This window comes from Hypomesus nipponensis, chromosome 23 (genome assembly GCF_054491055.1).
Source record: "Hypomesus nipponensis isolate SF chromosome 23, ASM5449105v1, whole genome shotgun sequence".
Taxonomy (NCBI): Eukaryota; Metazoa; Chordata; class Actinopteri; order Osmeriformes; family Osmeridae; genus Hypomesus; species Hypomesus nipponensis.
The window spans coordinates 13,886,978-13,901,976 of NC_140383.1; the positions used below are offsets into that span (position 1 = coordinate 13,886,978).

The 14,999-nt window shown below is 41.6% G+C and overlaps 1 protein-coding gene across 2 annotated transcripts in view; it reads right to left on the reverse strand.

The window, feature by feature from the left end:
• The window catches only part of thsd7ba (thrombospondin, type I, domain containing 7Ba), a 385,664-nt gene extending 370,917 nt beyond the window's left edge, over positions 1 to 14,747 (reverse strand). Inside the window, exons 1-2 of one of the 2 annotated variants that reach the window (XM_084689263.1) lie at positions 14,464 to 14,747; positions 1,098 to 1,280 (exon numbers count right to left, since the gene is read on the reverse strand). In XM_084689263.1, coding sequence (XP_084545389.1) covers positions 1,098 to 1,245 — 148 coding nt within the window. In that variant the 5' untranslated portion in view covers positions 1,246 to 1,280; positions 14,464 to 14,747. Of the gene's footprint in view, positions 1 to 1,097; positions 1,281 to 1,989; positions 2,066 to 14,463 lie in introns of those variants that run through there. The other variant, XM_084689262.1, reaches the window with a different exon arrangement.
• Between the last annotated feature and the right edge of the window lie 252 nt (positions 14,748 to 14,999).

Sequence of the window (14,999 nt, forward strand, 5' to 3'; positions counted from 1 at the left end):
ATTGGTTTTATAAAATAATTGTATAAAAAAAATACAGATTTTATTTTGTGCGCGGTCTGGAAAATCTAGTGCGCGGATCCTTCAACTGGTCTGCGCAGGCGCGCAGCTTAGAGGGATTGGTTGCTACCTGCATATATGCAGAAATTGTTTACAATATTTTGAGGTTTCAACCAGTGCTGCTCAAGCAGAAAGACAGGGTCAGGGAGAAAGCATGCATTAGACCACTACATGCATTATCGCAAATACACGCTTTGTGTATTGTAATGGCATGAATTCATGGTCTTGTATGTATTAACAGGTGCCACGTAGGTAGGGCCTGCCAGAGGAAAGATGCTCGTTGTATATTACATATATTTATATATATATATTGCATTCTTTGTCACCTTAGGGCTGTAGATAGATCATCTCAACAGCACACATTGCTATGCCAACTACCCCTCAAGTCCAGGCTTTGTCCTTTGATCAAGCATTCAGCTGGGAGGGCCCCGTTTCCTTTAAAGATGGTATGAGTAAATCAATCAAATGTAAGCTGCTGGTCGAAATGAGGCTGAATCAAATCAACAGTGCACTGTCTATCTGAGAGTCTACTCCATGTTTTGTTCACTGACAGAATACTTTTTCCCAACAGTGAAGCTTTTGAGAAACAATGAATGAACCTCAGCCAATCAGACTGCAGGGTTTATATATTTCTTTACATTTGCGCTGTAATTATGATTTGGTTACCGCAGCATGAAATTTGCTGGATGTACCTGTATTAGAAGCAGAAGTGCATGCCAGGGATAAATGCTCATGTGTTCTTTTCAAAACAATGCTCGACAGCAGCAGCTACAAATCCTTGCAAAACATAGACCTAATATACCTCAAAGTGCTACAATTATATATATATATTATATATTATGCTACAATAATTGCGTAATTAGAGGCCTCATTCTCCTGCAATGCCGCTTTGGTGTGTAATTGAGCTGACCCAACAAGAGATGGATTAACCTGTCAGCCCCAGTATTTAGGCATCCAATCCTGTGCTAATCCTATTTAGGCAGCGCAATCCTGTGCTCAAGTAGCATGCAACAGTGATGCTGGTAACTCAGCTATCTTACCTGTTTTCCATGAGAAGTGCTGACTGTCCTTGGAAAAATCTATGTCTGAATGGACACGGATGGCAGTGAAAGACAGGAGGAAGAGGAGGAGGTGGTGGCCATCTGGTCGCGTCCAGGCAGATACACCCGAGTCATCTTTTAGAATCATAGTCCTGCAAATTGACTTTTTGCCCTCTTCTTCTCCTGTGAAAGAGTAAACGCAGGTTATTCAGCACACAACACTTAACTCCACTGCACATCCAGGAGGGGTTTGACTGTAGGAATCTAGCAATGGAGACAAAACTACCTTAAACAAACTAGATTAAACACTATAAAAAATGATTAAAGGGACTTGTAAATGTAAGAGTTGCTTAGAGTGCTAACGTTCCGAGTGTTAATCAGGAACGGAGCCTGACTTTGTAAACATTCTGGGCTTAGCCCAAACCGAGGACGTATGGGTTTGATGTGATGCAAGATAGGGACCACCACATGTAATGCGAGCGCACATTGTGCGCGAGCGAACATTTTTGGCCATTATATGAGCGCACGATGGTTCAATTTAGCTTTATGTAAGATAAACATCGAAGTTTTTCAATTGGTGAAACCTTGTCTAGTGATGCCATCACTCCGGCCCTGCTCCCATCCATCCTCGCTGGCGCGTATCGTTACGGTAGGGCCCCCGGCCCAGCTATCCGTAGCCTATCTGAGAAAACTTTTTGGAAAAGACGGGCTATGGACCCAACCAACTCTATTTCGGAGGGGAGAACTCCCTCACATGGTACAACCCATGCAGAGACTGAGGTGTCAGAATGCGGAACGTGTGTAGCCTACTTTAAAGGGGTAATTGACTGCAAAACCGATTTTACCTTGTCATAGTTGAATAACGACAGTTCGGTGGGTAAAATGAACATACCGTGAATATCAAAGTCCATTGACACCTCTTTCCTATTCAAATCTCAAAAAGAAAAAATGTAGCTGTAAAATGCTAGCTTTTCAACAAAGCTACCGGTCATACGTAGGACCGGTGATCGCCCTCTTATTGGCTCTGGTCTGTATCTTTGTCACGCCCCAGAATTTACATTCTGGCCAACCCGAAGTAGCGTCCATCTCCGATACTAGTTTAGCTGCGCGCTGCTCTGTGTAAGCTACTTATAAGGAATTACAAAGAAGAACGTTTTGAATTATAACAAGGATATTGAACATTTCACCCAGGACAATTTTGACAACCTTGAACAATTGCAAGCAGGATTTGCTAGGAAGCTGAACCTGGAAAGAGGTGCTGTTCCGACCGTATGCTCATTGCAACCGCCTATAAGGACAGTATGATGTTGTGCTAACAGTTATTAGCAATGCTAACGTTTCATGTATAATATAGCATACCAAGTAAAATGCTAAATACGTTTATACACACATCAAATGACTCTAGCTAGACTAGCTGTAGTCGGCATTAGAAGGGAAGCTTCCGAAAAATAGCCAGAAAACGAACAGCAGTCTGGCTTTTTGCTAACGCCTGTCTAGATAATCTATTTGAAAGAACTGGAGAAAGGCAGGTGCTTGATACAGGATACGATAGCATTGCTAGTAACTGTTACTAGTAACACCTAGACTGTAGGCTTGTAAACAAGTATAGCTTGCTAAGGCAAGAGCATAGGTAGAATGTGTGATAATTTAGCCTATTTTATTGGCAATGGGGCTAACGTTGATTCATGTTCCTGACTGTGTTTCATTCAAATAAATAACCTGTGTAATGTAAATCTACAATTCAAGATGCATGTTTGTCCAGATCTCGGTCGTGTTATTTTTCAGCAAGTTATTTAGAGCTAGCTAGCTAACTGAAGCCGAGTAGAATCAGGATATGGTTTGGTTGCTAAACTGTAGCCTAACGTTCTACCCACCGAAGTCAATCCAGTTTGCTTCAACAACAGAAGTGGAAACAAGTAATGTTATCATTTCAAATGATATATAGTCAATATGTTGAAAACAGTGTTGTGTAGACACAATAGATTTATTTACACATTTTTATTTCAAGTCTCCAACTTCGGTGTTTCAGCGAGTGCTGCTGTTGGCCGTGTTGCGTTTTTGCTCCCCAGCTTCACTCGTTGAAAACCAACCAATCAGCGCGCAGCTCATCTAAATATTAATGAGCATACCATAAAAGGAGAAAAGCTAGTGTTTTTTCCCGGGAACATTTCAGAGGATCTGTCAGTGGGCATAGAACAGCACCCGGGCCATTTTCAACCCATCCAATCTTACATACCCTATTTGGAGACCTTAAGGAACAGTGTGAAATACCCCCCAAAAAACAGTCAATTGCCCCTTTAAGGAAAGATAATACTAACGTGACAAATGTCAACAACAAAAAATCCTCGACGAGCCCAAAAGTGAAGCGGCCCACTGGGAACTCTCCCGATTCCCCACCCCGGCCCTTTTTACAACGTTAACAGGGCTACTTGGTTGGCTTTGTCTTTTCAGCGAGAGATATACAAGGTGTAGCGTGAGAGCGTGTGAAATGGTTGATGCATGTGTCTCATTGCCAATGCGTGAGAGATCAAATCAAATGTATTTGTATAGCCCTTTTTACACGCAAGCATGTCACAGAGGGGGTCACATACGCCCATTGAACTGCCCCTCAACCAACCTAAACCCTCAAGGAAGACAAGGAAAACTCCCAGAAAAACTCTCAACAGGAGAAAAAAATGGAAGAAACCTTGGGAGGAGCAATTCAGAGAGGGATCCACTCCTTCAGAGAGTTGGCAGCTCTGTGTGAAGTTAGGCCTTAACAAACTGTCGAAAAATATTCAGGTATATGCAAGGCTAATGTAACCCAGGGTTACAGGGCACAAATTAATTCAATGTAAACTAAAATTATTTATAAAGAGTAACAAATAAATAACTATTATATTCACAAAAGTACGATATGATAGCTATTAGCTATTAAGTATTTGTTGATTAAGAAAAGTGATGCTGGTGTGGTTTGATCCCAGGTTGATGCTGTGGATCCATGTACATATTTGTTTCATGTTTTTATGTTGGGATAACTTGCTGTGGGTAAATGTGCATCTTTCGGGGTCCACTCAGGAGGAAATCATGCATTGCTCTGGCATAACAGAGCAGTATTCATTAATTGCAATTCATGACTTGTGTAGAAGGTTGTTCTTAAAGTTAATATCCAAAGTTCAAGAGTTGTTATAATCCTTGCTATATATATATATATATATATATATATATATATATATATATATATATATATATATATATATATATATATATATATATATATATATATATATATATATATATAAGGGATGGAGATTTGAACTGATTTCACTATTCGAATAGTATCCGAAATTATTTTCGAATATCCGGATAATCTATTTTTGTTAATGTGGTTCCGTTAATTAGCCTGCCGTGACGCAAAGCATACAGTAAACACATGAACCACCACACATTCTGGCAATAATTGGGACTGTTTAGCTATTAGATTAAATAAGGGTTGAATAAAGAAAACAAATGAAAGATCAATTTATTAACATGACGAAAAGACAATGAACTTGAAAAAACGCTGCGTCTTCAGACGTAGGCTCTTAATTTGGCGGAAAAGCGATTGGCCTATTATTATGTGAAATAAAAAGTAGGCTATATTGGACTAAATTAAACACATTGGGAAGGCTATCCTCGATAAAAACGAAAGACACACATGGAGAAATATTGCATATTAACTTGGATATTAACTTGGAACCGAAATCCTATAGGATACGGTGCGCCACCACACAATGCAAACATAAACAGCGGATTACGCTAGCTCTACATGGCTACTGGTAAGAAAATAAATAAGCCACAACTGCATTAGCCGTACGCATTTTTATTCAGGAAAATGAGCATGTAAACATGCTCAGGGGAGAGGCCAGTACGGAGTCGATTTACGAGCAGGCCGGCGTAGAAAAAACTGCATGAACTGAGGTTGCTGCGAGGTAGCCTACTGCTTAGCCAGGACACAATGCTTCTTGTAGCGCCAAATGAAATGAAAGGAGACTCGCAGCAGAACGCAAGCGTAGCCTACCTTTTTTGATGGTTTTCATCATTTCTAACATCACAACTATTAGAATTCACAACACGACGCGACGGTTTTTCATAAAAAATGTTTTTTAAATTAAACTACGCTCATAAGTATTCGAAAAAAGTATTCGAATACTAACTTACTTTAGGATATCCGGATATTCGATTAACCACGCCCATCCCTAATATATAAGTTTTTCAGATGGAAAAGGCTTGATCAAGAAAATGTTAGGTAAGTTACCATTTGTTTTCTTAAAAAAAAAAATGGAGGGGGGGAATTGTCTTTAGTCTATCAACCTTTATGGCAATAAAAGGTTTGTATCTCTTTTGTTTCAACATATGCTTTACTTAACAGGGACGGGACAGGAATGTGTGAGAGAGACGGGAGGACACCAACAAAGGACAGTAGGCCATATTCAACTTAGGTCACAGTGGAAAGGACTGAGCCTCATAGGACACTAGCCACCGAGGCTCCACGATTTTTATTCATCGTTAAGGTAACAGCTCAGGGGGTGGCAGTGTAAGCTTTGTAAATTTGTCGCATCATCAAAGGGGGGGGCTTATTAAACACCACCGACTGAAACACGGACATTTAGGTCATGGACATTTTCTTCCTTGAATTCATTTGAACTGTTCATGTTCTTTTACAACTTATTTATTATTGCAGCTTACGTACACACTTGTGTAGAGCTCACAAATCAGTGAAACCGAAAATCAGCAAGAGGTCAAAGCTTTTAAATGTAAAATTTGTGACTCATGTTTTCCGAATACCAAGGATTATTTTCAACACATTAACCCTCATCTGAAAAGACTAGAAACAATAGTGTGTGTGTTTGATGGTTGTGAGATCAAAACTAACATATATGGGAGTTATGCTACACATAAAAGCCGAAAGCACCCATCCCACTTGTGTAAGGACTTAAAAGCTGATCTTATTGTAAAACTTCCAATTTCTACCAGTGTTCAACCGCATGACAGACAGTTTGCATTACTGCAATCCGTTGATGATATGGAGTTGGTTGCTACTGTAGATTTGGATTGTGAAACTGAAAGCGCGTTTGTCAAAGTTATCGATTTTCTCTTGCTTAAGTTAGAAAGCATTTATAATGTCTCTGGTAAATGTATAAATGACTTGGTGGAACAGCTTCAGTTTATCTGCACATCATCACGTCAGTATATTCCAAATGTAGTGAGAGACATTTTTACGGTGGCCCACGGGTGCACACCACAGCAACATTAGCGAAGCAAACAAAAGTGCACGCTTGCAACTAGCTGTACACGTCATACTTGCAACAACCAGTTGCGAGCATAGATTTATATGGTTACAAGCATGTGGGCATTGCAGTTGCAGAATCTATGGGCAGAATGGGGTTGTGAGGGACCGCCCAGCAAAGCACGAGGAATCATGGGTAGATTTCATCTTTCTTTTATTGTTCCGAGCAGAGACAACGACACATGTCTGGGCATACCAAGCAAGCCCCCCCATCTCCCAACAGACATGGAGTCTATATCCCAACGGGTCAGACCAATACAGACATGTGGGGGGTGGAAAAAGCCATATCAACAACTAACTAAACGCTTGCTTTAACACAACCCCCCCTGCTCTTCTTAGGGACCTGGTATCTTCCAATTACCCCCAATTAACAACAATTGGAAGTGTGCCATGCTCTAATCACACAGACACATAACACAAAGAAAATAAAGAACATGTGTAATGTATCTACTGGTTGATGTGTGTATGTGGTCAAAGCGTATCCCAATGCCCAGGGATGAAATTATAACAAAAGGTGACAGAGAAATGTTACAATAACGTAGGGGTTAGGGTTTGTGTGGCCTGGGGTGCGGCCGTCACAGGGGTACAAGTTCGATAAGAATCAGACACATGATGCAAACTTATCGGAAATGTATTCTGTCACTGTATAGTATTCCTTTCACTTGTTTTTTAGAAATAGGTTATAGGGCTAAATATAGGGCTAATCTAGATGGAACTTTTTTTCTGCGTGACATGAGTATGATTTCCAACGCATTGTATCGGATTAAATAAACTGTTAACATGAACAGCTCCGTCGTTGTTCTCGCCAGGCAAAGAAAGCTTAATAGTTATTTTGGTAACCGAAATCTTCCATAATGCAGACTTACCATAGCTTACTGTCAACTTTATATTCAAACGAAATGCCTCAAATTTCACACTGCCTTCAATTTCATATCAGTGTCGAAATGTGACCTGTGTTTTATATGTTCAACCTAGAAAACCAAACGTCTATTAATGGATAATAACGTGATCTAACAAGACGTGTTAATAATGTAATAAATAAAAGCTTGAGAAGTGTGTTTAAAATATACTTTATTGAACATTTGCCTTTGAAAGGGGCATATTCATAGAACCATAGGCTACAAGACGTTTCCATCAGATGTAAGTGGGGGTGAAACATAGTCACTAAGGACCTTCATTGTCCCACAAAAGCAGTCTGGCTTGATGACACAATCAAAAAAAGAATTAAAAAAAGCTTCTGAAGGCAAGACTAATATTATTTAAATATATATCATTTTATGGCTACAACTATTGTGGTTAACAGTTAAAGTATTAATCTTCGTCTTTGCTCCAGATAGACATGTCAACAATCTATGCTCGCGCTTAACATAATGTTTGCCATCATGTCATGAGTTTTTACAAAAAATCTAATCTGTTTAAAAAAAAAAACGGGAATAAACTATATTAACAACATTTCATGTATGTGTGACAATGATTTGCTAAACTTGCTACAACAAAAAAGGCAACTCAAGCCCTCCATGACTGACCAAACTAAATGTCTAAACTCTTTCTCTCCCCTATCCGAGGCAGAGCTCTCTGACCTCATTCTCTCTCATCGCCCCACCTCCTGTCCCCTTGGTCCTGTCCCCTCCCCTCTCTTTCAAACCATCTCCCCCTCTATCATAACTTTTCTGCTCCATGTTCTAAACTCCTCTCTTACCTCTGGCACCTTCCCCTCTGCCTTCAAACAGGCCAGAGTTACCCCTCTACTCAAAAAACCCTCCCTTAACCCTGCCATCCTCCAGAACTACAGACCGGTATCACTGTTACCCTTCTTCTCTAAAACAATTGAACGTACTGTATCTAACCAACTGTCTAACTTTCTTTCTCTGAACAACCTGCTTGACCCCAACCAATCGGGCTTCAAGACCGGCCACTCCACAGAGACTGCCCTCCTTTCAGTCACCACTGCCCTCCAGTCTGCCAGAGCGGCTGCGAGGTCATCCGTCATCATTCTGCTGGACCTTTCTGCAGCGTTTGATACGGTTAACCACCAGATCCTGCTCTCCAGACTTTCTGAGATGGGCATCACTGGCACTGCACTCCAGTGGATCTCATCCTACCTGTCGGGAAGATCCTCCCAGGTCTCCTGGGGAGGCAAACTGTCAGACCCTCACCAGCTCTCCACTGGTGTCCCACAGGGCTCCGTCCTTGGACCCCTCCTCTTCTCTCTGTACACCACCTCACTTGGACCGATCATCACCTCCCATGGCTTCTCCTACCACTGCTACGCGGACTACACGCAGCTGTACCTGTTGTTCCCCCTGACCGATCCGGGGATCTCAGCTAGGATTGAGGCCTGCCTCGCAGACATCTCCGCCTGGATGACCGAGCACCACCTCCAGCTGAACCTCACCAAAACTGAACTTCTCATCATCCCAGCCAAACCCTCCATCTCCCACGACCTCTCAATCACCCTGGGATCTGCGACGGTGACCCCCTCATACTCTGCCAGGAACCTTGGGGTTACCATGGATGACGAGCTCTCCCTCACAGCCCACATTGCTGCGGTCTCCTGGTCGTGTAGATTCACCCTCTACAACATCCGGAAGATCAGGAGATACCTGTCTGAGCACTCCACCCAGCTGCTTGTCCAAGCACTTGTCCTCTCCAAGTTTGACTATTGCAACTCGCTGCTCGCCGGTCTCCCAGCATGCGCAACCCGCCCTCTTCAGAGGATTCAGAACGCGGCGGCCCGCCTAGTCTACAATCTACCCAGACGCTCCCACGTTACCCCGCTCCTCATCTCCCTCCACTGGCTACCCATAACGGCCCGCATCAGATTCAAGACCCTGGTACTGACCTTCCGAGCAGTCAACGGGACTGCACCCGACTACATCAAGTCTCTCCTGCAGCCTTAAACCCCCACCCGCCACCTACGGTCTTCTTCAGACAACCGCCTGGTGGTCCCACCGCTCAAGACCGCCCGATCCCAACACAAGCTATTCTCCTGCCTGGCCCCCCAGTGGTGGAATCAACTCCCCACCTCCATCAGAGACACAGACTGTCTCTCCACCTTCAAGAGAAGGCTCAAGACGCACTTGTTCCGGGAGTACAACGGTACTTAGGAATGATTTGCCGAACCCAACGCTGGTTTCCTCAAGGATCACAATGACTCTTGCTTAGACTGTTGCTCTTGTTTGTTAGTGGTAGCTGATTTAAACTATTTTCTATTTTAGTTAATCCTATTTTTATTGCTTTCCTACAGGTACACTTGCACTTAGAGTTTCATGTTGTTTAATTGTAACTTGTTTAACTACATGCTCTTATGGTTTCCTCCCTTTAGCACTTATTTTTGGGTTGTTCACAATGTGTACTTCTTGTTTTGGCTACCCGCAATGCTGTGGGGGTGGTCTTGTTGTTATTATCAGTGACCTATGCACTTTGTAAAGCTCTCTCTTGGAAGTTGCTTTGGATAAAAGCGTCTGCTAAATGAATAAATGTAAATGTAAATGAGATACAACCCAACTTCCTGTATGCTGGCTTAATGGCACATTTTGATTGCCTGTACCAGGCAAATGCTTTCGAAAATCTAAAAAACATGTGATAACTTGTATGAGGCTTGGTCTGAAGATAATCTCTACCAAATTTGGTGAAGATTGGACAACATGTGTAGGAGGAGTAGAGAAAAAACGTTTTTTCAATGAATTCAAAATGGCGGCCGCATCAATTCGGCTATTATCACAAATTATTATGACTCACATAAAGGATGTCCCAAGATATCATGAGACAAATGAATCACTTAATAAAGGCAAACAAATCAAAAGTCATTGGCCTAAACACATTTTTGCCTCCTGCGGCCACGCCCAGTGATCACATGACACCAAATTGTGTGGACATCCTCAGAAGAGGGTTCCGAGTCATCTTACCAAGTTTGGTGTTGACATGTCAAAGATTTGCCAAGATTTGATCCAATTTCCTGTTTGGTTGCTTTGTTGCCGATTTTGATTGGCTGTACCGGACAAACGGTTTTCAAAATCAAATATCCTTTGATAACTTCTGTGATGATGTGTGCCAATTCTGGGGAAGATTGGAAAAAAATTGTAGGAGGAGTAGGCTTTCAAAGGTTTTTGATAAAACCGGAAATGGCAGAAAATCTATATAACCGGAAATTGACGTCATAGTTGAACTCATCTTGATCCAGGGAATACCTGGTACTTCATTTTTGAAAATCAGTCATACGGTTCAAAAGTTGCGTGTGTAAACACAAGTCCAACTTTGACCCATTGGTGGCGCTAAAGTGGTCTAATGGGAGACATGAAACTTGGTGTAGGTATAGAAGAAACTGTCCTTAATGTGTGTGCCAAATTTCACAAAAAGTTATCGAAGGGTTCTAGGGGCTGCCATTGACTCCCATGGTACAAGAATTACAATTAATAAAACCACCAACAAATATAGCTGCAAGCAGCAATGTGGTGGCCAAGCAGGTCAGATGACCCAGAAGGAACTTTCGACATCTAGTGACTGCGGTGTACCTGGCTTCCTTTGCAGTGGCTTACAGTCTTGCTAAACAGAGAATCAGAGACATGACAAGCTTGTCAGCTTTGGCTGGATTCGAACCTCTGACGTTGACATTGCCAGGACACCAACTTATCCTAGTGAGCTATTCTCAGTGCTGGAAATCACAGATTTCAGTTACTGGGTAAAAATGTGATTTGTCCAAAGTTTAAACAGCTGTAATTCAGTTCTATTTTGACATGTAAAGGTGATTGTTGTCTGAAGATAATCTGTGCCAAATGAGGTGAATATATGATATTTACCAAAAACAGTTCATTCATTTAAAATGGCGGCCACATCAATTCAGCTGGTATCACAATTTAACATGTGTCAAACACAGGATCGCCCCCTAGCAGTTAGATGACACAACCTTTTGTGGACCTCTTTGGAACACGGTCCTGAGCACCTGTACCAAGTTTGATGTCGTTTCAGCAAATATTTCCTGAGATATGATCTCACGTCCTGTTTTGGCGGCTTCATCGCCGACTTTGATCAGCTTTTCCGAAATGTGAAAGGGTTTGTGAGGCTTGATCTGAAGATAAATGACAATTTTTTGCTTATTGCAGCGCCACCTAGAGGTGAAATGGCATGACCTATTTGGACCTCTTTAGAACAGTGTCCCTAGTCCCTATACCAAATTTGGTGTCAATGCAGTAAAGAGGTGCTGAGATATGACCTCACTTCTTTTATGGTGGCTTGGTTGACGACTTTGATTGGCTGACGACTTTGATTGGCTGTTCCAGTCAAAAGTGTAGAAAATCAAAAAACTTGATGTCTTTTGTGAGGCTTGAAGATAAATGGTGCCAAATTTTTACTTATTGCAGTGCCACCTAGAGGTGAAATGGCATGAACTATTTTGGACCTCTTTAGAACAGTGTCCCTAGTCCCTATACCAAATTTGGTGTCAATGCAGTAAAGCGGTGCTGAGATATGACCTCACTTCTTTTATGGTGGCTTGGTTGATGACTTTGATTGGCTGACAACTTTGATTGGCTGTTCCAGTCAAAAGTGTAAAAAATCAAAAAAACGTGATGTCTTTTGTGAGGCTTGATCTGAAGATAAATGGTGCCAAATTTTTACTTATTGCAGCGCCACCTAGAGGTGAAATGGCATGACCTATTTTGGACCTCTTTAGAACAGTGTCCCTAGTCCCTATACCAAATTTGGTGTCAATGCAGTAAAGAGGTGCTGAGATATGACCTCACTTCTTTTATGGTGGCTTGGTTGATGACTTTGATTGGCTGACGACTTTGATTGGCTGTTCCAGTTGAAAGTGTAGAAAATCAAAAAAACGTGATGTCTTTTGTGAGGCTTGATCTGAAGATATATGGTGCAACATTTTTACTTATTGCAGCGCCACCTAGAGGTGAAATGGCATGACCTATTTTGGACCTCTTTAGAACAGTGTCCCTAGTCCCTATACCAAATTTGGTGTCAATGCAGTAAAAAGGTGCTGAGATATGACCTCACTTCTTTTATGGTGGCTTGGTTGATGACTTTGATTGGCTGACGACTTTGATATGCTGTTCCAGTCAATAGGTTTAGATAATCAAAAAAACTTGTGAGGCTTGGTCTGAAGATGATCTGTGCCAAATTTGGTGAAGATTGGACAAACCTTATAGGAGAGGTAGCGAAAAAACTGTATATTAAAAATGGTGGCCATATCAATTCAGCCACATAAATTTGATGTGGCTGTAACTAACAAACGGTTGCGAAAATCAAAGCTCCAGGGTATAATTTTTGTGAGGCTTGGTCTGAAGATCATCTGTGGCAATTTTGAAGAAGATTCAACAAGAATTGTAGGAGGAGTAGCGAAAAAACGCTTTTTCTTTACATTCAAAATGGCGGAGAATCTATGGAACTGGGTATGATGTCATAGAGTGCGTTGAACTCGTCTTGATCCAGGGAATCCAACGATACCTCATTTTGGACAATGGGGCATATGGTTCAAAAGTAACATGTGTAAACACACCTTCAACTTTGACCCATTGGTGGCGCTAGATGGTTGGAATGGGAGACATGAAACTTGGTGAAATTGATGAGGGGACTGATCCCAAAGAATGTGCCAAATTTCACAACTTCTGACCATGTGGTTGGGACTGCCATAGACTCCAATGACAGATGTGTAATAATAATAATAAGAATACGTAGAAACCCTTAAGGTGGCTTCGCCGCTTCGCGGCTTGGCCACCAACAATAGGTTTTCTCCTGACGGAGGAATCCTAATAATACCAACAATTACAATAGGGTCCTCATGACGGAGGAACCCTAATAATGTGTATGACAATAGTTGATGCATTTTCTGCCATTTTACCCCCCAAAAAAATTGTTATGGCAATATATCACTGTCAACCACATCAAAATGATGTTAAAAATACAGTTAAAAACTTAGAATTGCAAGACAATCTATGAGAAAATAAAGAAATATTTTGTCATTTTGCATAACTTAACGACTTTACATAGATAAACTGAAAGAACACAAGTTTTGTGCATTCCCCTCCCTTCACACAACACACCACGCAAGAAATTTGCCTGGCTCCATTGAAAATAAATGGAAAGCTTTGCTTTGCTTAAATCGCTTTGCTGTTGTGGACATTAACTGTTATAATCTCTGAGGGTATCCTGAATCTGGGCCCACTCATTCTCCTTCCCCTCCTCCATTACAGTCTTAGGCTCTGAGGGCATCCTGGGTCTGGACCCGATCACCATCTTCACACTTCCCCCTATCCCATCTCTGTTTAACTCTGTGAAATTATTAGGTGTATTCTCTCTTCCACATGGGAGACAGATTGGGGGAAAAAAATACCCCTTTCCCAATACCATCTCATTTATTTTAGGCCCTAATACATGGTTCAGTGTCAGTATGTAATTTATTTTTGGAGGTTTTATTCATGGAATTATAGGGAGATTTTCTGGTTAAAAAAAAAATACAGTGATATAAATGAATTAGTTTTGGGAGTACAATGGCACTCCCAATGGGAAAGATTTGTTGGATCCGATGTCAGTTTATTTCCTCCAGGAACACAATGACACTTACTGAGGGACTTGTTGCACTTATTGGGTCGTTGTAACTTGTTGGTTAGTTGTAGCTGAGTTAACTACTTGTACTCGTTGTAAATTATATAATTGTTGCTTGCTTTCCTACAGTTACACTCTTGCATTTTTGAGATTCATGTTGTTTAATTTGTAACTTGTTTAACTTCTTCCTCTTATGTTTCTTCCTATTGGTACTTGGTTGCTTATCACAATGTACACATGTTTTGGCTTCCCGCAATGTTTTTTGGGGCTATCTTGTTGTTCATGATCATTGACCTATGCACTTTTTGTAAAGCTCTCTCTTGGAAGTCGCTTTGGATAAAAGTGTCTGCTAAATGAATACATCTAAATGTAATTACAGTAAAGCGAATGACAGGTTTTATTTACATTTGATCTATGTTTTAATCTGACTTAATTGCTGTTTTTTACCACTTTTTTTGTGTACCTGAACCAGTGGACTGCAAGTCATCTCTCTGTGAATCATACCTGAACCAGTGGACTGCCAATCATTCCTTTCCACGGACTGGCAGGTGTTCGAGGTTCTGTCAGATGTCCCGTCCCAGGAGTTGTCATTCGCTAGGGCTGACGGTAGACAAACACAGCCTTGTCTTTTTCCTGACGCATCATGCAGCAGAGTGTCCTCTGTGAGGCTCTGTACACGACTTTGGGAGATGTCCCCTCGTCACAGCATTCCCAGAAGACTGCCCTCCAGTCACCTCTCGCTGATTGCACTGTCAAGTATCCACCGGATCAAATCCCCCTGGGGAGTATTGGAGGTGGGAGACAGTGAGCCTGTGCAGAGAGCAATGGAGGGAGAGAGGGGGAGTTCAAAAACAGGAGATTAGTCATGTTTCGAGAGGAAGTTGAGACCCAGTTTTGTTATTGGATCCAAGGGGTATTAGTATTCACCCCTAATGCCAGTCTCACTTTTCCCTTCCTATGAGGGAAGAATTCAAAACTGAATGAGGTTTGTGAAACAAATCTTGTCAAAAGTCTTGTCCCCTCCACTGATGGTTTGGGAC